Source organism: Eretmochelys imbricata, chromosome 8 (genome assembly GCF_965152235.1).
Source record: "Eretmochelys imbricata isolate rEreImb1 chromosome 8, rEreImb1.hap1, whole genome shotgun sequence".
Lineage (NCBI taxonomy): Eukaryota > Metazoa > Chordata > Testudines > Cheloniidae > Eretmochelys > Eretmochelys imbricata.
The window spans coordinates 4,836,605-4,863,169 of record NC_135579.1 but is presented as its reverse complement, the minus strand read 5'-3'; the positions used below and the strand labels follow the sequence as shown (position 1 = coordinate 4,863,169).

The 26,565-nt window shown below is 43.1% G+C and overlaps 1 protein-coding gene across 3 annotated transcripts in view; it reads left to right on the top strand.

Annotated features, from left to right (window-relative positions):
• GALNT10 (polypeptide N-acetylgalactosaminyltransferase 10) overlaps positions 1-26,565 on the top strand; it is a 121,188-nt gene that overhangs the window by 73,788 nt on the left and 20,835 nt on the right. For all 3 annotated transcript variants that reach the window (XM_077824651.1, XM_077824652.1, XM_077824653.1), the window contains exons 5-7: positions 13,736-13,921; positions 16,568-16,751; positions 17,654-17,771. In XM_077824651.1, the coding sequence (XP_077680777.1) occupies positions 13,736-13,921; positions 16,568-16,751; positions 17,654-17,771 (488 nt within the window). The remainder of the gene's footprint in view (positions 1-13,735; positions 13,922-16,567; positions 16,752-17,653; positions 17,772-26,565) is intronic.

Sequence of the window (26,565 nt, the reverse complement as noted above, 5' to 3'; positions counted from 1 at the left end):
TCATTCCTCTTTAACTACACTCCTTGGTCACTTAAAAATTCAAAATAAAGAATTTAGAGTCCGGAGTACATTCTGCACCAGCTCACAACAGCTTTAAGATAGGTTAAAATTTGAAATTAAACTTCATCAGACTTGTCTTACAGTTGGGGGGAGGGGGGGGGGGAAGTCAGGTCCCCTAGGTGAGGGTCTGAATGAATTTCTTCCTTTCACTAACATTTGCACCGTGTCTGAGATTTTCCATTTCTGTATTATCCTCTTGTATATTGCACCTTTTTTGTACAAGATCAAAAATTCTTTTGGGTAAGGTGTTAATTTTTAACCAATAGGGATGGTAAGAGCAAACAGTTAAATCTGTAAGGATTGTTTTGCAGCAAACATCTGCATCGTTGAGGTTTTGAATCCCAAAAAGCTCTGACATTTAAGAGCCACATTTTCTTCACGCTTTCCATCTGTTTATTAGTCTGAGGGTGAAGGACTGAATGCTTCAGCCACTTAGATTTTTTTTCCAGTCGTGGACTTTATATTTACATGTCTTAAACTTCAGTGTGTCCAAGTACAGTACATTGCTGTTACAGTGGTGAGTTAAAATCAACACAGCTTGCAAAGTTCCAGTTTGTACTGCTTCATACAGCTCTGCCACAGCACCTCATTCCTTACTTGCACCCTGTGCCCCTGGTGTATTCCTGGGCCTGTCTACTAAGCATGTGACTTCTGCAACATGGACAGATATGTCGAAGTCTTGCATAATGACAGGTTTCAGAGTAGCAGCCATGTTAGTCTGTATCTGCAAAAAGAAAAGGAGGACTTGTGGCACCTTAGAGACTAACAAATTTATTTGAGCATAAGCTTTCGTGAGCTACAGCTCGCTTCATCGGATGTATTCAGTGGAAAATACAGTGAGGAGATTTATATATATAGAGAACATGAAACAATGGGTTTTACCATACACACTGTAACAAGAGTGATCAGGTAAGGTGAGCTGTTACCAGCAGGAGAGCAGGGGGGGAAATACCTGTTGTAGCGAGGTGTCAAGGTGGGCCATTTCCAGCAGTTGACAAACCTGGTGGCTGAACTTTGACTTGGTCCTCACCCATAACTGTTTCACATTTGGGGACAATGTATACCTTCAAATCAGCGGCCCTGCTATGGCTACCCGCATGGCCCCACAGTATGCCAACATTTTTATGACTGACTTAGAACAACGCTTCCTCAGCTCTTGTCACCTAATGCCCCTACTCTACTTGCGCTACATTGATGACCCATGGAAAAGAAGCCCTTGAGGAATTCCACCATGATTTCAACAATTTCCATCCCACCATCAACCTCAGCCTGGACCAGTCCACGCAAGAGATCCACTTCTTGGACACTACAGTACTAATAATCGATGGTCACATAAACACCACCCTATAACGGAAATCTGCTGACCGCTATGCTTACCTACATGCCTCCAGCTTTCATCCAGACCACACCACACGATCCATTGTCTACAGCCAAGCTCTATGATACAACTGCATTTGCTCCAAACCCTCAGACAGAGACAAACACCTACAAGATCTCTATCAAGCATTCTTACAACTATGATACCCACCTGCTGAAGTGAAGAAACAAACTGACAGAGCCAGAAGAATACCCAGAAGTCACCTACTACAGGACAGGCCCAACAAAGATAACAACAGAACACTACTAGCCATCACCTTCAGCCCCCAACTAAAATCTCTCCAGCGCATCGTCAAGGATCTACAACCTATCCTGAAAGACGACCCATCACTCTCACTGATCTTGGGAGACGGGCCAGTCCTTGCTTACATATAGCCCCCCAACCTGAAGCAAATACTCACCAGCAACCACACATCACACAACAAAACCACTAACCCAGGAAGCTATCCTTGCAACAAAGCCCGTTGCCAACTGTGTCCACCTATCTATTCAGGGGACACCATCATAGGGCCTAATCACATCATCCACGCTATCAGAGGCTCGTTCACCTGCACGTCTACCAATGTGATATATGCCATCATGTGCCAGTAATGCTCCTCTGCCATGTACATTGGTCAAACTGGACAGTCTCTACGTAAAAGAATAAATGGACACAAATCAGACGTCAAGAATTATAACATTCAAAAAGCAGTCGGAGAACGCTTCAGTCTCTTTGGTCACTCGATTACAGACCTAAAAGTGGCAATTCTTCAACAAAAAAACTTCAAAAACAGATTCCAATGAGAGACTGCTGAATTGGAGTTCATTTGCAAACTGGATACAATTAAGTTAGGCTTGAATAAAGACTGGGTCATTATTTATAGAGGATGGGTCATTACACAAAGTAAAACTATTTCCCCATGTTTATTCCCCACTCCACCCCCCACTGTTCCTCAGATGTTCTTGTCAACCGCTGGAAATAGCCCACCTTGATTATCACTACAAAAGGTTCTCCTCCCCCCGCTCCCCTGCTGGTAATAGCTCACCTTAAGTGATCACTCTCTTGTTACAGTGTGTATGGTAACACTCATTGTTTCATTTTCTCTATGTATATAAATCTCCCCACTGTATTTTCCACTGAATGCATCCGATGAAGTGAGCTGTAGCTCACAAAAGCTTATGCTCAATAAATTTGTTAGTCTCTAAGGTGCCACAAGTCCTCCTTTTCTTTTTGCATATTTTGAAGTGTTTCCCACACATTTGATGCTGTCTCAACTTCATTTTAACAAGTGCAGAAATTGGTTGCTGATGCAGAGGAAGGGTGGGTGACCTTTTCAGATCTGGTCTAGCTTGATTATCTTTGCCCTTGTAACCCAACAGAGGAAGGTGTTGAGGCTTTTGACTATCAGCCAGCACTGGGTTTAGTGTACGTGTTGCATCTGTCAGTTCCTGGTCCTCATAAGTGTTGATACGATCGGCATGAAGGCATGTCTTGGTATTTTTGATGCACTAAAATTAAGCTTTGTGTTCAAGGTGTTTAGCTGTTGGAAGGGTTGTATGATTGAATGGGAGCTTGTGTTTCCCCTAATTAGACAACTGGCTGATCAAGAACAGCTATTTGAAACAGCTTGAGGGATTGTAGCACATAAACACTAAGTTGAGGGCTCCAGGTGAAGCAAATGGTGCCTTTCCTGTCCATTGTCACTGCTGTAGGAATCCTGAACTAAATATTTAATAGCCTGTATGCTGTACTCTGCAATTGAAGCATAAAACCCTGTGCTGTTAGCCTGAAAACGGTATGTTTTTATGGCAACAGAAAACTCTCTGCAATATGTTAAAAGCAATCAACAAGGAAATGAGACTGCAAGCCATCTAAAATCACTTCTTTAGAATAAGTGTAGTCCGAGGAAGAGGAGAAACTTTGTGTGCTTTATCTTGGTGCATACTTAATAAAAATGGGAAATAAACTCTCAAACTACTAAGAATCTGTTTTGTGAACTTAGTTTTCAGATAAGTTGGTATGTAACAGGGCGGAATGCATGGTGTTACTGCATATTGAGTAAAGAGCAAAGACCTCTGTCAACGATGTACTGAACTTGTGTAAACCCCTCCTCAGCACACAGGTGACTCAAGCAGGCTCCCTCTGAAAGAAAGGAGAAAACATCCTTCTTCCTTTACTAACAGGACTTTTCACTGTGAGACTGAGATGGCAGCAGGGTAAGGTGTTATGCTAAGGGGGAGACATGGTTATGTCATGCAGGTGGGAATATTTTGAACTGCAAGCTTTGTGCCTGTCTAATAGACTTTCCCTGTGTAGGTGCATTTATATACTAGGTCAGGGGTCAGCAACCTTCAGCATGCGGCCCATCAGGGTAATCCGCTGTCGGGCTGCGAGACATTTCGTTTACACTGACCATCCGCAAGCACAGCCCCCCGCAGCTCCCAGTGGCTGCAGTTCGCTGTTCCCGGTTACTGTGGGGCAGGAGAAGGTGCTGGATCATTAACCCATGGCAGCCCCTGCTGCGCCGGGGTCACCTCCTGCCTGCAGGCAGGTTCCTTGAGACAATCCAGTGAGTGACGGGAAGGGAGGAGGAGGAGCAGCGGGCGGTGGGGCCTGGGCGGAGTGGGGAGACAAGCAGAGCAGGGGCGAGGCCTGGGGAAGAGGCCGGATGGGAGCGGGGCCTTAGGGGAAGAGGTGGAGTGAGGCCTTGAGGGTCTGGTTACCAGCAATTAGAAAAGTGGCAACCCTAGCCAGCACTCCCAATTTCCTGCCACGAATTAGCAGTGTGTCGTCTAGGAATGCAAATCCTGTGGAGGACTGGGTTTTTCATAAATGCATTTTTTGTAGTGCAATCCCTTTCATAGAGCAACAGTAATTTCCCTTTTCAGGGCCTTTCTGGTTTTCAAACAGATTTGGCATGGAAGGTTAAAAGAAAATGGGGAAAATAGGAAAGGCCATGATTAGGTTAATGGTGTAGCTGCTACTATTGAAAGTGTTGGGTGGTTATTAAATCAATTTATTATCCTCCCACCAAGTGAACAGAGGATGGAAAACATTGAAATAAAATTAAACCTAGTGTAAGTGCTGCCTGTTTGGATAAAAGCACATTTTCCTGTTTAAAAGGATTACTCATCTTTCCCAAAACAGGGTAGAGGAGTTAATTTCAATGATGAAGTGCTTTCCATCGCAGGGAGCCATGACTCGCAGAGGTGATTGATTCAGGAAAGAATGTAATTCATTCTTAAAACGTTATATAGCATGTTAGGACTAAATATCTAAGTAAAAGATGAATGAAGTCGTTTTTAATCTTAAACAAGAGTGTGGGGGGAAGGGGAGGGGAGGGAAGAAATGATGGGGATGGGTGTAATTTGAAAACAAATGTAAGGCAAACAGTTACCTTAGGGGTTTGGGCACTTGGAAGGTGGCCAAGATAACCTCTGGAAAAAATACAGCTGAACTTGCTTTCTGTACCAGTTGCTTAAAAGGGAATTCGCAAAAAGAAAAGGAGTACTTGTGGCACCTTAGAGACTAACCAATTTATTTGAGCATGCGCTTTCGTGAGCTACAGCTCACTTCATCGGATGCATACCGTGGAAACTGCAGAAGACATTATATACACACAGAGACCATGAAACAATACCTCCTCCCACCCCACTGTCCTGCTGGTAATAGCTTATCTAAAGTGATCATCAAGTTGGGCCATTTCCAGCACAAATCCAGGTTTTCTCACCCTCCACCCCCCCACACACAAACTCACTCTCCTGCTGGTAATAGCCCATCCAAAGTGACCACTCTCTTCACAATGTGTATGATAATCAAGGTGGGCCATTTCCAGCACAAATCCAGGTTCTCTCACTCCCTCACCCCCCTCCAAAAACCACACACACAAACTCTCTCTCCTGCTGGTAATAGCTTATCCAAAGTGACCACTTTCCCTACAATCCAGAGAACCTGGATTTGTGTTGGAAATGGCCCACCTTGATTATCATACACATTGTGAAGAGAGTGGTCACTTTGGATGGGCTATTACCAGCAGGAGAGTGAGTTTGTGTGGGGGGGGGCGGAGGGTGAGAAAACCTGGATTTGTGCTGGAAATGACCCAACTTGATGATCACTTTACATAAGCTATTACCAGCAGGACAGTGGGGTGGGAGGAGGTATTGTTCATGGTGTCTGTGTGTATATAATGTCTTCTGCAGTTTCCACGGTATGCATCTGATGAAGTGAGCTGTAGCTCACGAAAGCGCATGCTCAAATAAATTGGTTAGTCTCTAAGGTGCCACAAGTACTCCTTTTCTTTTTGCGAAGACAGACTAACACGGCTGTTACTCTGAAACCTGTCATTAAAAGGGAATTATATCTCTGATAAACTGTAGTGGAAGTTTTAACCACAAATTGGGAACCTTTTCTGTTCTGTTACCTCAGTTGTGTCCTTGATGCTCTTCAGCTGTATGGGGAAGCAGTTTTCTGAATTTTCAAATTGTAAGGGATGGCTCTCTCTCCTTACAGTGCTTATGACCCCACTGCTCCCCCTTATCCTTGTCCAAATTGCATCTAAAATTCCATCTCACCAGGAGGCAGGAGACTGGCTGCTGTTCACTGTAAGAGTGATGCGACTTTATATTGCCAAAATTCTATTGTCAAAGAAATATTTTGGGATTTAGTTATTAGCTTGGATATTCATGGTGGGTTTCAATTGGTTTAAGAGGGTGGACAATTCTCTGTGCATGTGTGTGCAAGCACATACTACAATCATGCAATCCATGCTTTATATTGTGTGAACCTTGAAGGTCAAATTTGATGGGAACTAAAATTGATTTTTAAACTAAGATCTCTTATTTTTCAATGTCAAAAGGAAAAATGACTTCTCCCCCTTATTCCCATTCCCACACAAGATTTCAGACCAGATCTGACTCGAGATCAAGATTCTTGTAAAGTCAGTCCCGCGTTTCCTGTCAAATGGAACAGATGTGCAGTGCAAAGGAATGTCAGTGTTGCACATGTGCTTCAACTTTGTCCCAACCAAAATGCCTCTAGAAGGCTCTGTCTTGATCCTTTCAGCTTTGTGTCTCCCCCTCTCAGAGGATGTTTTCCTGACCAGACTTCAAGTGTCTATGGCACCTTCTAAGTGCGCTGCTTGTTGGTTTTTTTTTAAAATTAATAGGTTGAGCACAAATGAATAAATTCATCACCTTTCAATGGTGCAAGCCGTTAGTGATTTCACTTTAATGGCCAACAGCTTGAGCAATGGCAAATTATTCAGAGCACCTAACTCTCCTCCTTCAAAGGACAAAAACAGCAAGTTGTGGTGATTTCTTGTCTATGGCAGTCTTAGAATTCCAAATATTCAGGAATCACTGCAGTTGTAGCAAAAGCTTATCTGGCCTTGCCTCCCCCTTCTCCACTGGGAGCCTTGTTAACTGTCCTCTGAGATTTCATTCGGTTTTAAGTCTCCTCTGAAAGAGCCTGCTGTCTTCCCAGTCAGTGCTGACTGTAGAGAACTGCCTACTGAGTCACCAACTCCGCTTTCTAAAGTACCTACCTCTTCCTTGAAATATCCTAAGCACTTGCTAGGCCTGACACTAGTTTAAGAGGACTTAAAATAATTGCAGCCTCAGGTGGTGTGACTTCAGGTCACCCTAAAAATAGGGTGTGCATGTTCTGTTTGGTGGGAGGGAGGCATGTGTAAACGTACCTCAGGCAGGCAGCTGGCTAAATTTACTGTCGCTGCTAAGTATGTGTTCATGCTATTTATTATTATTGGTCTCCAGCAATCAGTGTGTAGTGGGATGAGGTATAAAGAGCGGGCTAGGCATTTTCTAGTACTATGAGCTGTGTTATTACAGTGGTTTGCTCCTGTCTGTAAAGTTGATTTAACCTGATCTGCATGAGTTAAAGAGAATAAAGTCCTTTTGTAGCCCCAAAGCAGTCCTTGTGTGGATTGAATATCTTTCCTGACTTAAATTGTATCTGGCAGAATTGTATTTAAACCCACAACATAAGGCTAAGGATTGTTGGCTCTCTTCCAGCTGCTTTTATAGGAAACAACTTGTTCTGAAAACCCAGTCACACTACAATAAGCTGTAAAATCAATTGGTGGATTTCCACAGGTGTCAATGAGGGCATAACTTGGCCTGGATGGTGTTGATGCATGAGATGGAAAGAATCCAGATCAATGGTCAAAGTGTAGAGAGAGTTTGAGCAATTACTGGTTTAAAAAAATGTGTTTTTACTGGCAGACTGAGCACATTTTATATCTGTTATAAAATTGAGATCCAATGAATCTGAAACCTATAATGCCATTTGTAAGTGTCACTTTTTAGGACAGAAATAATTCAAATTGCCATGGATTCTAGTATGCTTTGCTTTTTTTAAAAAAGCAATAAAAACAGTAATCCCAAAACTTAACTACTTTTCTCTGCACTCCATGTATGTTAAGTTCATGTAATCTTTTCTGAAGAGTGGTGGCATTTCTGAGCAATGAAATTCTCCCTTCTCCTTATAGCTATGGGCCACTTGACTGAGGAAGGAAATAGTAGCCTACATGTAAACTCAGCAATCTTTTTATTCTGGAAAGACTTTTCAGTATTGCAAGCAGTCAGCAACTTCATGTTACTTGGAAGCAGTTCTTATGCTTAGATACTTTGTACACAGGGAAGAGAAGGGATGAGTCCACAAAAATTTGAGCCAGGAGAAGACCTTTTAATCAGACAGCATTTTATTTGTGATAGTTTAAAGCAATGATTTTATCAGAGCTTCTCCTCCTCCTTAGTATAGATCTTTATTTACAACTCAAAATAAAGAAAGCAAAAGATTTTAAGTAGTTCTGACTAGTAATGTTAATATATTAATTGTGTATCAAATTTATTAGTCTGTCATCAAGCTACCAATTTAGTTTTTAATCTATATACAATCTTATCATTTATACAGCTAAATTACATTGCACATAACATGCTGTCACTGGAATTCATCCAGTTTACCATTCATTAAATTGCCCTTGTAATAAAAATCACTCCATGTCAAGGTGCATTAAGAAGTTGGGTTTTTTAAAGCCCCGTATTTATAGCAACTTGTGTGGTTATCTAACTTGTTTGTTTGAGGTTTTCTTTTAAAAACAAATATAAAGCATTGTCATCATTTTGGTAGAAGATGGATGTCTCATTCTAAATTTTGGTGTCTGAGCAGCATGTGGTCCATCAATCAGAGCAAAGGAGAGCACGCCCAGGCTGTCTTTCCTTTTTCCCTTCTCTATTTTTGCCCTCTTTGCCTTTAGAAAAACACACTTTTTATTGCAGGGTAGCTCATGAGTGTTGTCATTAACCTGACAACACTTTTTTGGTAGGGGAAACCGCATCCATAGGCATAGTAGAACCTTGCTAGTTTGCACGTCAATAAACCACAGTCCTACACTTGCAATAAAACGTTATGCTGATGTGTGACATTTCCTGTGGCGGCTGGAGATGGGGCAGCTGTGACACATCACTTTGCCTTGGGAAGGGGAGCGTACTGCATCTTCGACCTCAACAATACTGCATGTGCTATTGTGCAGCACTGTCTTTCAGTGCCTCTGTCATCCATTAATGCGGTTTAGGGAGGTTCGTAGCATCACAGCTCAGGGCAACTGCACCTGTATTCCCTCTCTGTGGTCCACCAAGGGCACCCGCTCTGACTTCCAGCTCCCCAGTTGCCATCTCTCTTGGGAAGGTGTCTCACTTCCACTTGTCTGGGGTATTTCCAAGCTGTACAGTTCCCTGCCTATACTGCAAATTCTCCAGCAAGTCAGATTGGCTAAGCAGGCCTGTTAGTCTTCCTCCTCGGAGGCTATAAACAGCATAATTGCCCACAGTTACACTTATTCTTAAGGTGAAAGCATTACAAAGAAAACATTAAAAACAATAAAAGAACCTATACACAAGCTAAAATGCTTACCAGAGATCACCCCAACTCCAGCATGAGTTCTGGCAGGTGATCAGTCCTTCCAATCCCACCAAGGGGTTTTTCTGAGATCAGAAGTTCATAACAGCTGTTAGCACAGAACAAGCATCCCCATGAATCTGTGAGTTGCTCCTTTATACAGTCTGGATCACTGATATTGTCCTCAAGTAACAGGTGATCAGCAGACAAAGGTCCCCGCCTCAGAGGAGCTGAGTTCTTGCATAAATGGACAGGGTGTTTGCATACACCTCCCCCTAGAAATTTCCTGGGAAACTTAACTTCAAACGCTCATTCTTGTCTGGTTACATGGTTCAAGAGTCCTTTGAAGCTCATTTTTTTTCCCCCCTCCTGAGACATTACATATAATCCTTCAATAATACATAAACATTTTGCATTTTTAATACAATAAACTCCTAAGACACTTAAACTTCATTTAATATGGTTTGTCCAGGAAATTACCATTTCTGTCACATCTAGTTTACAGTGCTTTGCCGGAGAAAAGGCAGGTCAGGTTCTGGTACCAACAGTTAAGCAGTTACGACCAACTTCGCAGTAATGAGTAGCTTTAAAGATGTATAACAGATGGAGAGAGAACCTTCCCGAGTTGTAGGTTTCCGAGGGACTATTACAACCAGTGAAGAAAAGCACCTTTGTAATGATCTGATAGCTCGAAGCTACTGTTCTTTTTGTTTTGTTTTTTTTCACTATTATTCGATGGTTGGGAATGAGACGCTATTATCCTCCCAACATGAGACTGGGAATATAAAACACAACTGGAAGGTGTTTCAAACATTGTCTCCTGCAAGCCAGCCTTTCTTATGAATGCAGCCAAACAGCAGGACACTGTGGTGTTCTTCAAAGCCCACTTATGTCTGTCTGTCTCATTCAGATAATGCTACCCATAGGGTCACCTATTGGATTGCATCCTCGTTGCATTTAGAAGAAAAAGATTAATTTCACTGCTTAAATTATTTGCCAAAGAAGGAGTAAAGAGCTAGAGGCTCTTCACCCTCCATTTAGTTTTCAGGGTAAAGAACTTGACCCTTTGATGTTACAGTGAGGGTGTGGTATGGGAATTTAGATGGATTAGAACAGCTGGTGTCTTCTGGAAATTTGGCTACTCATATGTCCTTTCTCTCTCTCATCCTAGTAGAATAACTTCACATAAACTGTTCTTAATTCTTAACAGATAATTAGCAGCAGCTAATAAATGAACAATCTCTCTTTGACATCATGGTTACTATAGAAACAACCGTCACATTTCATATGGAGAAATGTGCCAATGCTATGTTCTTAAATTGTTCTGTGGTTGCTATAATTCCTAGTTCAGCTCCGCCAAAGTCAGTGCTAGACTGACTGCCTTTAAGGGATCCATCTGTCAGCATTGTAGGTGACATGGTGTGGAAATGCTGGAAGCTGGTCTCCACTAGTGTGTCAGCAAGTGCCACAACTGGTGAAGCTGCATTGATTTGTAGAACTGTAAGACATGAAGAAAATGCTAGTACGTACAAGGCATTGGAATGCAAGTGGGAAATAAACAGCAGGCACAAATTCTTTGAGTATCAAAGATGTTTATTGTATTCACCTGTGCCTCAGCATAAACAATGAGATGCTGTATAATTACCTCTGAACATCTAAGATTCTATGAAATTTCAGCAGTTTTTCAAGACCTGCTAATGTTTTGTGGAGGAAACTGATTTAGATGCAGTAATTACCATAGGGCCTGATTATGAAAACACTGCAGTCCTGTGAAGTCAATATTGGGAGGATCAGATGCGTAGCTCCTGCTTTTCTCTTCCTTTCTTTTATTACTGTGTAACTCGGTATCAGATGTTTTGATGATAATTACCTTACTCTGATTTTAGATTACTGGAACCAAGGTACAATTTATATCTTGAACTTGGCTTTGGGTAACTCTTTTGGACAGAGAGTGGGGAATTTTTTCTTTCCAATTATGGCACAGAATGATACGGCTGCACTAAATGAGTGATGGTTGTGGTTTTTTACTATTTTTTTAATTACCAGTCACTGCCTACACAATGCTGCATGGGGAATGAGTGTTAATATCTTGTCTGGTCTCCCAGAGAGTCGCTTTTTTGAAAGATTTATCCATTCAATTAGAGAAAATTGATTCCTGGTTGCTGCAGAGGATCTGTTCAAAAGTGACTTGAAAAGGGTGAGGAAAAGGTATTAGTTTTAGCTAGACAGCAATAATCAGTAAAGGTTTTACTAAGCAGACCAACCTGTTCTTAATTTTTTAAATTATTTTAATTGCTCCAGCTATACAGATATCAGACACCCACCAAAATGAGTTTGGTCTTATTAAAGCTGTTGGAGATTTAAAATCGGACTCTGAAGAAAGAAAAATGTCAAGTTTGCACAAGGAATACTCTAAAAATATTTAAAGGGAATTCAAGAGCAGATTTTGGCTAGTTGAGAGTGACTGCAGCTGCTGGCAGCATCAAAGGTGAGATGCAAAGTATACTGTAACACCCAAGATTATCTCCACCTTTGACCCCCGTGCCCCCAAAATAAAATCCAAGATACACAAAGGGAATAAATTTGCTTCTGGGCACCAAATGGTAAACAGAATAACTAGATTAAGATTGGGGTAGATCGGGGGCGGGGGAGGGATCCTTGGCTAGCTGAGCTGATTCATCTGTGTAGGAACTTGTTGTGACATTCCCCAGGATACAAACTGGACTGTTGGACAACTGTGTCCCCTCGACTCTCCAGTTGGGGTGCCTTCTATACTGCTTCTCTGTGAGAACTACCACTCCTGCTCCGTTTACATACACTCTCTAGCATGCAAGCTCATTCCCAGTTGAATTATATGAATGATTTCAGCCAGCCACTCCTGAATTATATTGCAGAATGACACAAATTCCTTGTCCCAGACTTGTCCCTAAAAATGTGCCCAGCTCTTTCCTTCAAGCTACAAGCTCATAGAAAGTCCATCATTTCGTTAATAGAAATTATATGCACAAACCCTGTTATTGCAAATGGAGGTTCCAGACACTTCAGGCAAAATGTACACTGGTTTAGATGAGACAATAAACAAGTTTATTAACTACAGATAGATTTTAAGTGATTACACCAAATGAGGCATAAAAGTCAGAATTGGTTTCAAAGGAATAAAAGGTAAAATGCAAACTAATACCTAACTTAACAAGCTGAATTTAAAACAAAGTTTTTTCTCGCCACATGATCACAGCAATCTGGCTGGGTTCTTCAGCCAGGATCCCTCCCCCAGCTCAGTGATGCTCCTTTTGTCTTTCAAACATTGTTAATGCCGTGAGTAGAGGTGAGGGGGGAGAGGTGATTTTGTGTCCTCTGTTCTCCCTTCTTATAGCATTTCTCTTTGAGAATCCTCTCCAGCTGGTGTTCAGGCGACCGCGAGTTTGTTTGCCAAGATGTAAATTTCTCACTCTCACCCCTCTTTCCTGCCAAAGAATGGCCACTTAACCCACTAATAGTCCACTTGATTATATTGACACCTGGCTCAGGTACTGGCTAACCTTTTGTTTCTGAAGAACTGATTTGGGCTGCTTTTCTAAGCTTTGAGCATGTCTCAGCAATGTCATACAGCAGAGTCTTATAACTTTACGTACAACGTTGCTACACGCATTTTACCAGGATGATGATGATCAGTAGATTGAGTTTTCAAATGATATATCACAAGGCACATTTTGTACAAAATGAATCCTAGCTTTGTGAAAGTCATGAACATAGGGGTAGTGTGTCACAATTGTGTGGCCCCATCGCTGTAGCATCTGAATTGCAAACAGGTATTCAGTAATGATCTCTGTACCTTCCCAGCTTGTAGAATCAACTTGACGAGGATTTTTTTTGCTTGTTTACATTTATGTGAGAGTGGATGTGCTTTGTCTGCTTGAAGATATTCAGGAAAAACTAATTCAGTAAGTGTTGTATACAATTCTGAAAGTGCTCTTTCTGTGCTTTTGTGGCATAGTGAGTTACTTAATCCAGATTCAGTTCCTGGAAAAACTTGGTCTCCTACTCTCATGAGCAACCCTGCTGTTGGTCAATAGTTCCATTGTTATCCCAAGGTTCTGTTAATTAGCTTTTGCTCTGTTGTGTGTTCTCCTGTCCCCCAGCTTCTTTCTAGTCTTAAGCTCCTCCATCCATTTGTTGTCCTCTTTGAGTTCATGGAAACTTCAGAGGTCCAGATCCATGAGCAAACTTTGAACCCACAGTTTAAAGATTACTCATACTACTTCCATCTTGCCTGGACACTCTTTCCTATTAGTGCATTAGTTAAAAGCTGTTCAATACCATGTTCAAAAGACAGCTAACAGCTAAGGAAGGAGCTACATCTTAAGGAGTGATTGTTACCTTCTTTAACTTTCCTCTTTTACCCAGAACATCTGAAGAAACGTTTGGAAGACTACATGGCCCAGTTCCCAAATGTCCGAATCCTGCGCACCAAGAAGAGAGAAGGGCTAATAAGAACTCGAATGCTGGGAGCCTCTGTGGCAATAGGAGATGTTATCACATTCTTGGATTCTCACTGCGAGGCCAATGTGAACTGGCTGCCACCTCTGCTAGGTAAGGAGGTTGTTTGAAGTGTTGCTCAAAACTGATCTTCAGGCTGGTAAAAAGCTGGTGACAGATGTCGGCATATGGTTTATTGTATGTCCAGGCTGCTGTCTTCTCATTCAGAAATGTCCAAAGGAGAAAATAAATGACTATCTGGAAAACTGACTTTCTAAAGAAAATCCTGGGAGAGCTGTCAGCGACCTGTAGTCTTCAGTACAATGCATTTCTCTGTGAGAGTCATAAAACCCACAATTTCCCCCAAAACAGTTTTTTTGTTTAATTAAAAGCAGAGATCATGTTCTGTTACCCCCCACTAAGAGAACTCTTGCATAATTTATAGTTTGCTGGAAGAGCAAACCATTCATGTAGTCATTCAGCAGCTCGTAAAGAGAAATTAGTTGAAGGACATAAAGCTAAGCTTGTAGTTTTTAAATAGCTCTTGACTGTTTCTGTGGAAATATATTTAATCTGCAAACGTGGAAAATCATATTTTATGGATAATGTGAACTGCTGCTATGTACACCTAGAATGTGTGTGATCCTTTACAAAGTGGTCTTTAAAATAGTCTTTAACAGGATTGCAGTTTCATAAGGTGAATTCTTTCGCATGTATCTTATTAAATGGACAATGTTCTCTTTTTCAAGGGAACTGGCTTTTTTCCTGTGCATCTTAATTCTGACCTGCAGCACCCCACTCCCCTACTGATCTAATTCTGGACCTACCTTTCAGTGAGACTCTACTTGTGCCGAACTGCAAGTTAGTTCCATTTGCAATGCCCAAATGGAAAGGAGGATGAGACCACTCAACCTGGGTTTTTTGCATGTGACCAGTGCCAGGATTTGGACTCTGGACACTTGTAGGACCAGAAAGACTGTGCTTACTAAACCAGCCACATGACTTACAGCGCGCATCTGGGAGCATCCAGTTTACTTAAGGTTGCAGTGCAGTTTTATATAGCATCTTTAATCCTGAAGAGTATCAGGCTGCTCTACAAGCCTATTTCAAGTGACATATGTGCCATGGGAATGCAGCCAACTCTGGGGTGAAACATGGCATCTGTCTAGCAACTAATGACAGTAACACCAAGAGGTGAAAAACATGTAGTCACAAACTGAAATGAAAAATTGTCGTCTGGGTTCTCATATAGCAATGCTGTTACTTTCACGGCCCGTCAATTTGTGTGTCTGGTATTAATTCTGCATGGTGTAAAACATTTGCGACTTTCTGAGCCCCAGGGAATGGAAACAAAAGAAGTCCAAATGCCTTTGAAATGAGAACATGTACAGTATGCTTTAATTTAAAAATATAAAACATTTTTGTTACAGATGTTCCTTGGAATCTACAATATATTATCTGTCACTTTGGTTCTTAAAGTTAACTTCTAGTTAAGAAAACTTGTTAATAAAATGAATATTGAAGTTCCAGATGTCTAGGTTGGAACTAATCCTGTCTCGGTATTTTTCAGCTGGAATTAAAGATTGAGGGGAGGCACAGATGTATGTTTCTAGAGCCTGCCAAGATTAGTTATGCCATTAGTCTGAATCACTTCCTGCCAGATTCTGGCACAACACTTCAAAGCTTATTGGGGTTAGGTGGCATAATGGGTTATTGCACTAGCTTTCAACCAGTGCAGAAGGGGTCACATTCAGGTCACTTGTTAAAATGAGTTTTGTGGGCTCTGCAAAGTCCTTAGAGCATGCAAAACAGTCTGTTTAGTCTGGCATTTTAAGTGGCAGGGGACCATTGAGAAGGGTGGGGAGTTATCCAGGTTTTTTGTTTCCATTTGTGATGCATTCAGTTTTTTTCTCACACCATAGGGTGGCTATTACCGGAGTAAGTGCCTAATTTTTCTATATCATGTACGTATAACTTATGATAAATTGATGTCATAAATACATATAACACCAGAGATTTTGATGTGACATGGAGCCTTTGCCCAAGAGAAGATTTAGGGTATGTCTACACTACAGTCATGGGATGTAACTGCAGCTCGTATAGACATACCTGAGCTAGCTTTAACCTGGCTAGCTCAGATAATGGTGGTAGTAAAGCTGCAGCAGTGTGGGTTTCAATGCGGGCTGTACATGCTCCCCCAGAACCCTGGGTAATTACTTGGTTGACTAGCCCATGCTGACATCTGTATTGCTGTATCTTCACTGCCACCTGTATGCAAGCTAGCTAGATTAAAGCTAGCTCAGGTGTGTCTACAAAAGCTGCAGTTTCATCCTATGATTGCAGTGCAGACTTGACCTTTTAGTTTGAGGGGAAATGATAGCACAGGTCAGAACTGAGTACACATTACCTGGAAAATATAATTCTAACCTAATTCTGGCCAATATAATTGGTTCCTCATCTTCATATATACTGAACCGACATGCAATTTTTAAGGAAAAAACAGAAAAACAACAAAGCAGAAAATTCACCCATTCTGTAATGAGACAGCTTCTCTAGATCTGAAGGTGTTTAGTGATGCATAAAAGTTGGACTATGGTATTAGAATTATAACTAGTTGTATGGTGGTGGTTCCGTGGTAATGAGATAAAGTAGACTCTTGTTTTAATATTGGCTTCATACCTGTAGATACTTTCCTTGTAACTATTGGTGAAAGGGACCACTAGCTACATGCTTACTAATTTATTTCTCTGTGATCCTCAGACCGCATTGCTCGGAACCGCAAGACTATTGTGTGCCCAATGATTGACGTAATTGACCATGACCACTTTGGATATGAGACCCAAGCTGGAGATGCGATGCGAGGGGCATTTGACTGGGAGATGTATTACAAGCGGATCCCTATCCCTCCTGAATTACAGAAACCTGATTCTAGTGACCCCTTTGAGTAAGTTGTTGAAATGCAGAGTGGTGACAGATGGCTAACAAACGGTGCCCTGTTATAGGGTTGCTTATGCCTTGTTGTATGGGGAGTCACAAGTTGGTGGTAAACTACCCTCTGTTTCTAGCAGCTATTTATTTTGTTGGGTAATACGTTTCATTTAGACCAAGAACTGTGGACACAATCTCCTCCTATGGCTACTTTTTACAAACCTAAACGCTGCAGAAGTTAAGTTAATGAAAATTGTAATGTCTAATGTAGTCATCTGTTACCAAGATCCTTGGAACATACGTTTGTGACATGATATTAGGGACACTAACAACTAACAAATAGCTCATATGTCATTCTCAGGTAAAACCCGGTAGAATAATTAGACCAATTTTGATGATTGTTGTGGATTACAGAAACAATCATTTGGGATCAAACTGTTTCGTTGTTGCTGTGCCTGCCAGCCTTAAAGGGCGATAGAATAGTATCAAATTTCTGCATCAAAAAACTGAAGATCCACCTTTTGACTTCAAGCCCAAAAACTTACCAATCATGCTAGGAAACTTGATTTCTGGTCTCTTGCTTCCCAGGCTGGAAGGGCAAGGAGGACTGCATATGTAACATGTTGGGGGTCCCTCCAGAAGAGGGAATTCCTTGTGTCACTCAACAGTGAACCAAGTAGCCAATATGAGGAGTGGCGTTGACTGGTTCCGAAGGGAGCCCTGTCCAATCCTCCTGGGTTGCAAGGAGTGGGAAAGGGTTGTAAAGCAAGGACAACTGGTAGATGCTCTGACAGAGGTGCAGAGGCACTAGGAGTGGGTGGTGAGAGAAATATTAATGGTATCTTGTTTTTCTTAATGTTCAGCTGAAACGCTGTATCTTGAATATGTTTGTAATACGGAGTCTGGTTTTTCCTTAAGGTCTCCTGTAATGGCTGGAGGACTGTTTGCAGTCGATAGAAAGTGGTTCTGGGAGCTGGGAGGGTATGATGCAGGTCTGGAGATATGGGGAGGAGAACAGTATGAAATATCCTTTAAGGTGAGCTATGTTCTCTGAAAATTACTTTTGCTTTGAAAAGATCTTGAAAACTAAGAAGCTCTCTGAGGTATGGAGCAAAAGTTATCTCTTGTGTGTATATAACAAGACGTTCAAAAGGTATGGGTGGTTGTAAGTAGGGATAGCCAGTTTAATTCATGACAGTGCTAAGACACAGAAAACAAAGCATTAGTGATAGTCAATTTGAAATGTGACAAAATATTACCTATGTGGTGCCACAGGGTCCATTTTAGGACCAGTATTCAATATAAGCAAGGCCTGTAGTTCCACCTATTAGTAAGGTTGCTTGACGTTTCTCATTACAAGGTCTTGTTTTCAGTTGCATATAATTTTCTCAAACTTTAATCGTTTGTGCTGGAATTTTCCATGCCAGGGTATCTTCTTTAGGATGATGTTTTCTGGAAAATTCTAGCCAAAATAGTTCAGTTGTGTTCAAGAACAAGGTTAGGGGGAAATACATTTTGCCCATGTTGTTTAAAACGGGTGTCTGGCAGCATTTTCTTTGAAAAGTTCTAGTGTCCCTGTGCTCTGGAACAGGACTTGAGCGATGTACTTTTGGGGTGTATTTTCACAAGGAGAGCAAAGCTGGCCAAGTTATAAGCCTTTGAAAAATCACACATCTCCGACTTTGGTTTTTAGTAGCTAAAATATCCAGAGATTCCATCCTCATTGAGCATGCTCCATTCCCTCACAGCTGCTAGTGCTGACCATGCTGCGTATGTACCACTCCACAGAATAGATGAGTGTGCCCCCTCCAGGCCAGGGCTACAGGAGCGAAGCTGGGCTTTTCCTGTAATGGTTGCTACCAGCCGCTGCAGGCCAAAATGGGGCTGTGCATTGGAATTGAGAGCAGGGAGTCTGTCTCCTGTGCACACAATGGTACCCCCTTCTGGAGAATAAAGCCATTTGAGTTGAATGCAGAGGAGACAAAAGCTGAACCAGGGGAGGGAAGGAAGTAGATTGGGACTGGAGGAGATGGAGGGAGGGGAGCTGGTGAGAAAAATGCGGGAGGAATGTGTGAACACTGAGATTGGATGAGGAGAGGTGTGGAGACTGGGACTGGCTGGACAAGGAGACGAACTTGGAATCAGTGCGGGGAGGAAAGGAAGGGGAACCTTCCAACTTTATCGGGAAAGGACGCAATTAGTCCTACAGACAGCCTCCTTTACTATCTAAGCTGATTCATCTCTAGAGGGGGCCCATCGTGTGCATTGAATGAGGCAGAGGAAAAAGTGGTGTGCGGTCATGTAATTAGACTAACATAATGCGTAAACACAAGGGGGCTGAACTGAGATTGCACAGACAACTTTAATTCTGGCCTTTCCTAACTCCTGGGTGCTTGTCTGTGCAACTGCAGTGTGTTGGTTCTCGTTCTCTCTCTCTCTCTCTCTCTGTGTATGTCATACTGGATTGGAAAATACTGAACAGGATGCCTCTCTCTAAATCAATAGTACACATTCATCTAAAACCGGGTTTCTCAACTTGCAGGTGATGTCCCAAAATAGGGTTGACAATATGCACCAAAAGAATTGCCAGCTGCTCTGGTCCCACGGGTCTGGCTGGGCTTTGTTCCCTACTCCAGACGTTGCGACCTGTGCTCGGATCACGGTGACGCTCGTTTGACCCCGATCGTGACGGGAGGCTGGCCAGGCCAGAGTTTGAGTGATTTCTCCATGTGCCAGATTACAATGGCACTCACATGAATGTGGGGGCTGGGCCAAACCTAGTGGTCGCAATGTCCTGAGTGGGGAGCTGAGCCCAGGCAGCCACACGGGACTGGAGCTGTAAGAACGGTTAATGCAGGGGGGGCCACTTAGATGGGGTGAGCAGTTCCCAGCGCCCTGTGCTTCAGGCCGCCTGTTCGCTTTAGGAAGGCTTCCCTGAGAGTTGGGTGGGGGAGGGCAGGCATTGAAGGGATCAGTGGCGGCAGCACCTGTTGTGCCTATCCTATTGTCCAGAGCTGCAAGACCAGGATGAGGAGGCCGCTCCTGCTCTGGGCTCCTTCCTGACAGCATGGGGCTGGGGCAGGGGATCTTGGGTGGCTGCCGCTGAGGAAGGGGCTCTGTGCTAATTCTCAGGCTCCCTCCGTGACATGGACGCTGCCAGAGATTCCCTGCTCCCCAGGAGGTGCCGGGGAAGCTGCCACTCATGGGGTCCCCTCAGCCGCAGCATTCACCTTCCCTGTGAGCCTGGCACTGGAACAGCCCATTTCCCCCCGTCCACAGAGTCTGATGAGCCATCCCCGCCCTGGGAGGAGGGAGAAGAGAATGGGGAGCCTGGTAACCAAGCTCTAACAGAGGGTGGTTTCCTCTGGGGTCTCTGCACCCTGGTGTGTGGGCAGCTCTGGGGGCCACTGGGGGAACTGTCGCCTCTGGCTCTTCCTCAGAGGCTCTTAAACAGCTGAATCAGGTAGTGGCGGCAACTGTGCGGGCTGGGGGGGAGAAGCCCAGAGTGGAGCGATGTGGGGCTTTGAGGGAGGCAGAATCGTCAGGATCTTCACCACCTCAGAAGTAGGAGCTGCTTGGAGCCAAAGTGCCCCAACAGCAGCAGCTACTGCTGATGGGTTAAAGGACCGCATTTCACCATGAAAACAAGCTGATCATCTCTCCTCTGCCAAACTCCCCTCTTCTTATGGCCCTTGTCTTCTCACCCACTTTTTCTCTCTCTCCTTTATCTCTGTTGTTCTTCTGACCCCACACCCTTATCCAGGAGACAGCTGCAACTTACTTAAAATGGTAACCACAAGACGGGATCCAGATTATTTTTTGGGTGCCTATCTATATACAAATAGCTGGAAAACTTCAGGGGGTGGGAGTGGAAATGTGGGTAAAGCGGGAGGCAGACATAAGAATTTGGCCCAGAGTTCATACCAGAACTGGAGGAGAAGATTATCTAAATCATTTCTGGTGTCATAATGTTCTCTGCCATTTCAAAAAATTCAAGAGCTTCCTCAGACCTAAGTGGCCCCTGAACCCCCACTGACAGTTGCACCCTCCCCCCATTGAAATCTGAAATTGTGCCCCTTCAGGGGGTGAGTGCAGGATGGGTACTGCAAACCAAACCCTGCCCCTTCTCCCGCCATTGAAAAACTTGTATACGACAAGGGATTGAAAAGATTGAGACTTGGTGTAAAGGGCAGAGCAAAGAGCATAGGTGAGGTATAAAAAAGTGGATGGCATAAGAAAAGGGAGACAGGAGCCTGCTATTTTCCATGATACACATACAAGAGACAATCAAGGAGCCTGCCACTTAAAACTGATAAAAAGATAATGTGTTAAATATTTGTGTTGTGCATAAACTGGTGGACCTCAGTGCCACCGTACATCAGTAAGACCAGGAGTTTGGTAGGATTCATAAGAGGGTTAGATATATATATGGACAGTAAGAACATAGTTATATTGCAGTTTTTTTACCTCTAAATAAATATAAACTGTCATGCTTCAGGGCACAAACTGAGATCTGATGTGTATTAGGAAGACGTTTCTCCTTGCTATGAGGTTTCTTGCATTTCCTCTGAAGTGCCCAGCTGCTGCCAAAGGCCAGATGCTGGTCTAGATGGAGAACTGGTCTAATCCAGGGTGGCAGTGCGTATGTTTTTGAGGCTCTGACAATGGTCGTTTCATATGAATGAGGCTATTTTTTATCCCAGTTGTGACTGTTAAACTCTTAGACATTTGAGGATGACATAAGGAGACACTCTATTGGCCATGCTTTAATGCTGTTGAGATACCTACATCTTTTATAATCTTCCATTCTTCTGAAGCCATAGAAGTGTGTGAAAATTCTCACCTCCCACGTTAATGTTTTCTCCTTACTGACATCTGCAGAACTCTGGCTTCACTTTTTCTCATTGTAGAACTCACTAAGAATGTTGGATCAGTAGACTCTGATGAATGAAGTTGCCTTTTCGCAGAACAGGCACAGTATGGGTAATGGCTATGCAGACATCTCCACACTTAACAGTTGGTTGTTTCAGTCCTGGTTTAGAGAACCCAGAGATGGGGATGGTTTAGTCTCTAACCAAGCAGTCCTCACTGCTAAGAGCTAGACTAAGACTGCTCTCATTTTGCATAAGCCCCAAACATTTGGAATAGTAAGTGACTGATGGTGATGACTCACCTGGCTTGGGGAAGGTTTTGTTAACCACTGCTGATTGCCTGAGCCCAAGACATGGGTTTGTGTGGCGCATGAATTTGCTGAGCAAAAATGGTGTCATTGCAACCCATGAGACTCCTGTTACCTTTGCTGCCATGAAATCATGCATACTGAGATATCTTCAGTGAATCTGGAAGTGGCAGTGGATTTCACAGACAGAGGGAATTAATTTTTAAAGGTTAGTTAAAATGTATTTCTGTACAGAAGGCCCCCTTACGCCCTAGAGGGAATTCAACCCCATATCTCTGTTTAACTCAGTGGTGGTTTAATTTGCAATTTTCCTTTAACAGTTTGCATGAGCATTTTGATTCTTATAGTCCTAGGGGCTACTGAAAGAAACTGGCTGGCGTCCATATGGGTCCAACAGATGGTAGCAATGACCATGAAACAATGCATAGTTCAGCTTAGGCAGCCAGAGTCCTTGCTCCAGTTCATATCTTATTTGTTTCTTTCACCAAGTAGTTTCACAAATCTGCACGACTTTATGCTGTTTAAAGACCAATCAGACTCTGTTCATCTGGCAGTTACCACACCATAAATGATACTGTCCTCCCATTGTTTATTTACAAAAGGCTAAGTAATAAAGCCATATTGGAGGTCTCTTGTCCTCTCTGTTGGGGGGGAGAGAATCTCCCCTTGGAGATTCCATTACAGTTGGATCCATTTATCCCTTTCAGTGTTGTGTAATGAAATTGTGTAATATTGTAATTCTCTGCAGGAGAGGGCAGAGGCAGCATTCATCTTCTTTCTCTTGGTCCCCTTTTGAAAATGCTGGTTTCCAAGAGCGATGACAGTGGCTATGCAATCCCTTTGTGTCTCATGCTGCAGCAGTCACACTGCTTGATCTACAGGAAACAAGACTCCTTCATTCATCTGTTTGCTTATTCTCTCTGAAACGCAGTGTGTTTTATTTCAGTCCAGAGATGGTAATTTATGAAGGGCTAAATTTACTCTAATCTCAGCAAAGACCCTTTTTTCTTTCAGTTAAAATGAAAGAGGCTCCTTGTATTTCAGAAATTAAGATAAATTGATACATTCATCTATGGCTCATAAATTTAATAATTGTGCTGGAATTACAAGAATAGAAGGTTTGTTCATAATAAAGAGACATGCAGATAGAATTCTGAAGCTATGAAATTTCTTGGCAAAAGGGAGATTGTCAGATAATTAAGGCCCTGATTTTAAAGCTAAGGTACGTACCTTCGGATTATTTATTATTAGGCTCAGCAGACTTCGCTTTTGTTTTTATAATTTCAACAGATTTGTTTATTTCTGTTGAATTTTTCTTTTGAGTGCTTGTTCATATTGTGTCTCGGTCTATGTAGCTCAGATCAAGTGTAATATCTGTTCTTAACCATTTAATATCTGATATGTCCATTCCAGTGTAGGTGTGTGCTTGCCCCAAGCACTGCCTCCAGAAAGTTTTCCCTCAGTGGTATCTGTTGAGTTGGCACTGGTGCGCCCTGGGGTCACACGCTAATAGCGCTGGTATAAAGGGTCCCTACAGCCCACTCAGTTCCTTCTTGCTGGCTAACCCCGACAGGGGTGGGGGGTTGGAATGGACGTGAGCAACGCATTTCGAAGGACAGCAGTTATGGAAGGGAATATAAAGGGAAGGGTAAACACCTTTAAATCCCTCCTGGCCAGAGGAAAAACCCTTTCACCTGTAAAGGGTTAAGAAGCTAAGATAACCTCGCTGGCACCTGACCAAAATGACCAATGAGAAGACAAGATACTTTCAAAGCTGGAGGGGGGAAAAACAAAGGGTTCTTTCTGTCTGTGTGATGCTTTTGCTGGGACCAGAGCAGGAATGCAGGTCAGAACTCCTGTAAAGAGTTAGTAAGCAATTTAATTAGATATGCATTAGATTCTGTTTTGTTTAAATGGCTGATAAAATAAGTTGTGCTGAATGGAATGTATGTTCCTGGTTTTGTGTCTTTTTGTAACTTAAGGTTTTGCCGCGAGGGATTTTCTATGTTTTGAATCGGATTACCCTGTAAGGTATTTACCATCCTGATTTTACAGAGGTGATTCTTTTACTTTTTCTTAAATTAAAATTCTTCTTTTAAGAACCTGATTGCTTTTCACTGTTCTTAAGATCCAAGGGTTTGGGTCTGTTCACCTATGCAAATTGGTGAGGATTTTTATCAAGCCTTCCCCAGGAAAGGGAGTGTAGTGCTTGGGAGGGGGGAAACGCTGCCAAGTGGGCACTTCCCCTGTTCTTTGTATAACACTTAGGTGGTGGCAGCTTTTAACCTAAGCTGGTAAGAGTAAGCTTAGGGGGTCTTTCATGCAGGTCCCCTAGAGTTCAGAGTGGGGAAGGAACCTTGACAGAAGGTTAGTAACCATTTTTTCTTCTTTGAGTGCTTGCTCATGTCCATTCCAGTGTAGGTGACTCCCAAGCAGTAGCGCAGGTGGAGGGTTGGGGGTTTACTGACACACTGATTGTAACACAGCTCGGCCACTCTCAAGCTGACTGTACCTCGTACCAAGCCAGTGTTGTACTAAATAGCAGAGCAGGCTCATGGACACAGTGATGGTGGAATGAGGGAGTAGAAAATGAGGGAGTGGAGAAAGGGAGTGGAAATTGGCATTTTCTGTGCTTATGTTTGGTGAAAAATATCATTGGTGGCTGGATTTTTGTTCTTAAATAGTGAAAAATCACAAATCTTAAATAGCAGAAAGTAATTGACCCTCATTCCAGTCAGATCCCTGTTTGCAGTCAAAACATCACACACTGACCTCCTAGCTGGCTTCCTTTTCCTATGATTTCCTCCATCTCTTAAAACAGACAGGAATTGCTACACAAAGGCTAGTAAGCCATCTGTCTGTCCCAGTATTCAGTCTCCTGTAGTAGCCAAGAGGAAAGTGTTTTTTAAAAAAAAAAATTCTCCCTTCCTGTTTTTCTGTTCTCCCCCTCCCACCATCAGTCCGAGGAATGTGTATCCTTGCACCAACTTGCATAATACAGCACCCCCACGGTGTCAGCCATTCCCATGCAAGGGAACCTAGATACTACAGTGATGAGGGCCCTAGAAATACCTCTTCTGCTTCCCTTTTGTTAGTAAGGCTACGTCTACACTACCACTTTTGTCTGTACAACTTATGTCGCCATCAGGGAGGTGAAAAAACCACACACCCAAGCGACATAAGTTACATGGACAGAAGGGCCGATGTGGACAGCGCTGTCAGTGGGAGAGCGCTCACCCGCACAGAGCGGCTACACAAGTGATCTTACAGCGGAACAGTTGCAGCAGTACAGCTGAGCCGCTGTAACCTCGCTAGTGTAGATATGGCCATGCTGTAGTGCCCAGGCTGTCCTATCTCCTTGCCTCGTCACAGATAATGCCTCTTGTGTTCATTCTGGTGATCAAATTGCTGTGCTTCGCCCTTCTCCAGAAGCATCAAATGTGAACGCTTTCCCAATTTCCACAGCATGAACCAGGTTGCATGTTTTACAATAAGTCCAAATACTCCGCAGTTGCCATCTGCATGATTAATGTCTGGGCTTCCCTCCTGCCACCCCACCTCCTACGTTAGCAGCACAGTTCTGATTTACGTTTCACTGCTGGCCCCGCTGCAGGTGCTCAGCATAGGGTGCAGCTGCAAAGGGGTTGCATTTGACAATGTTGCTAGTTTTATTGCTCAAATTAGCACTCATTGTTAGCCTTCACTGCTTATTCTGAGCATGTATTCAGGCAGCTCTCCAGCAGCTCACATGTTTGCCCACAGGGAAACAGGCCCGGCATTCTACTGCTTTCTCTTAAGTCAGGGCAGAATACTTAATTCTGGAGGGGCTTGGGTTTGGATAAAGGGCAGCCTCTTTCCCATCTCCCGCTCCTTTGAATGCAGAGTTGATCTCCGTCTATCACCTAGCATTGCGGTCTCTATTCATCCCTGGCTACCAAATGAACCCTGGATCAGGCGGCAAACTAGTTTCCTACCAAAGACCAGCAGGAAGGTGGAAAACACCCCAAAAGGGGATTACTGGACATGGCTGTTGTCGCTGTGTCAAATACTCCAGACGGGGGGAAGGGTCCCCACCGATGATGACTGCTGCAGTAGGGGAGTGCTTTGTGCAGAGTCACACACCATTCCAAAGTTCTTTTTGCTATCTTAATCCCCTCTAGAGAAATAAGTTGCAGCTTTGGTGGTGGCTGATGCTCACAGTGAGTGGGGCTGAGATCTACTCATTTGCTCTTTCCTGTTGCTTCCTTTGCTCTTACCTCCTTCTTCCTATACAGAGAACTCCCTGATCTATCCACTGCCTCCTTTCTCTGCCACCTGGCTCAGAGACAGCAAACCACTCTCCTCTCCACCCACTTGTCCCTTCCTTTCCTTACTCCCCTTGAAGATAGTAGAAGGTTGGCTTTCTTTCCAAGGTCTGGCTGATCCCTTTGCTGCTTCCCAGTTCTCAGTGGGGCAGCATGTTGTCATTCTGGCACATTCTCTGGAAATTGTAGACTTTGTATATCCAAATAATTTGGAATTATGCTCTAACAGTAGTGTTTTTTCCTAACGTTTTGTACGACATTGCTACTTGGAGCAGCAGAAAGAGAATGTACTAGCATAATGTGAGGATAGTGGAGAAGGGGTGAAGTATTACTTTGTTTCCCTATCA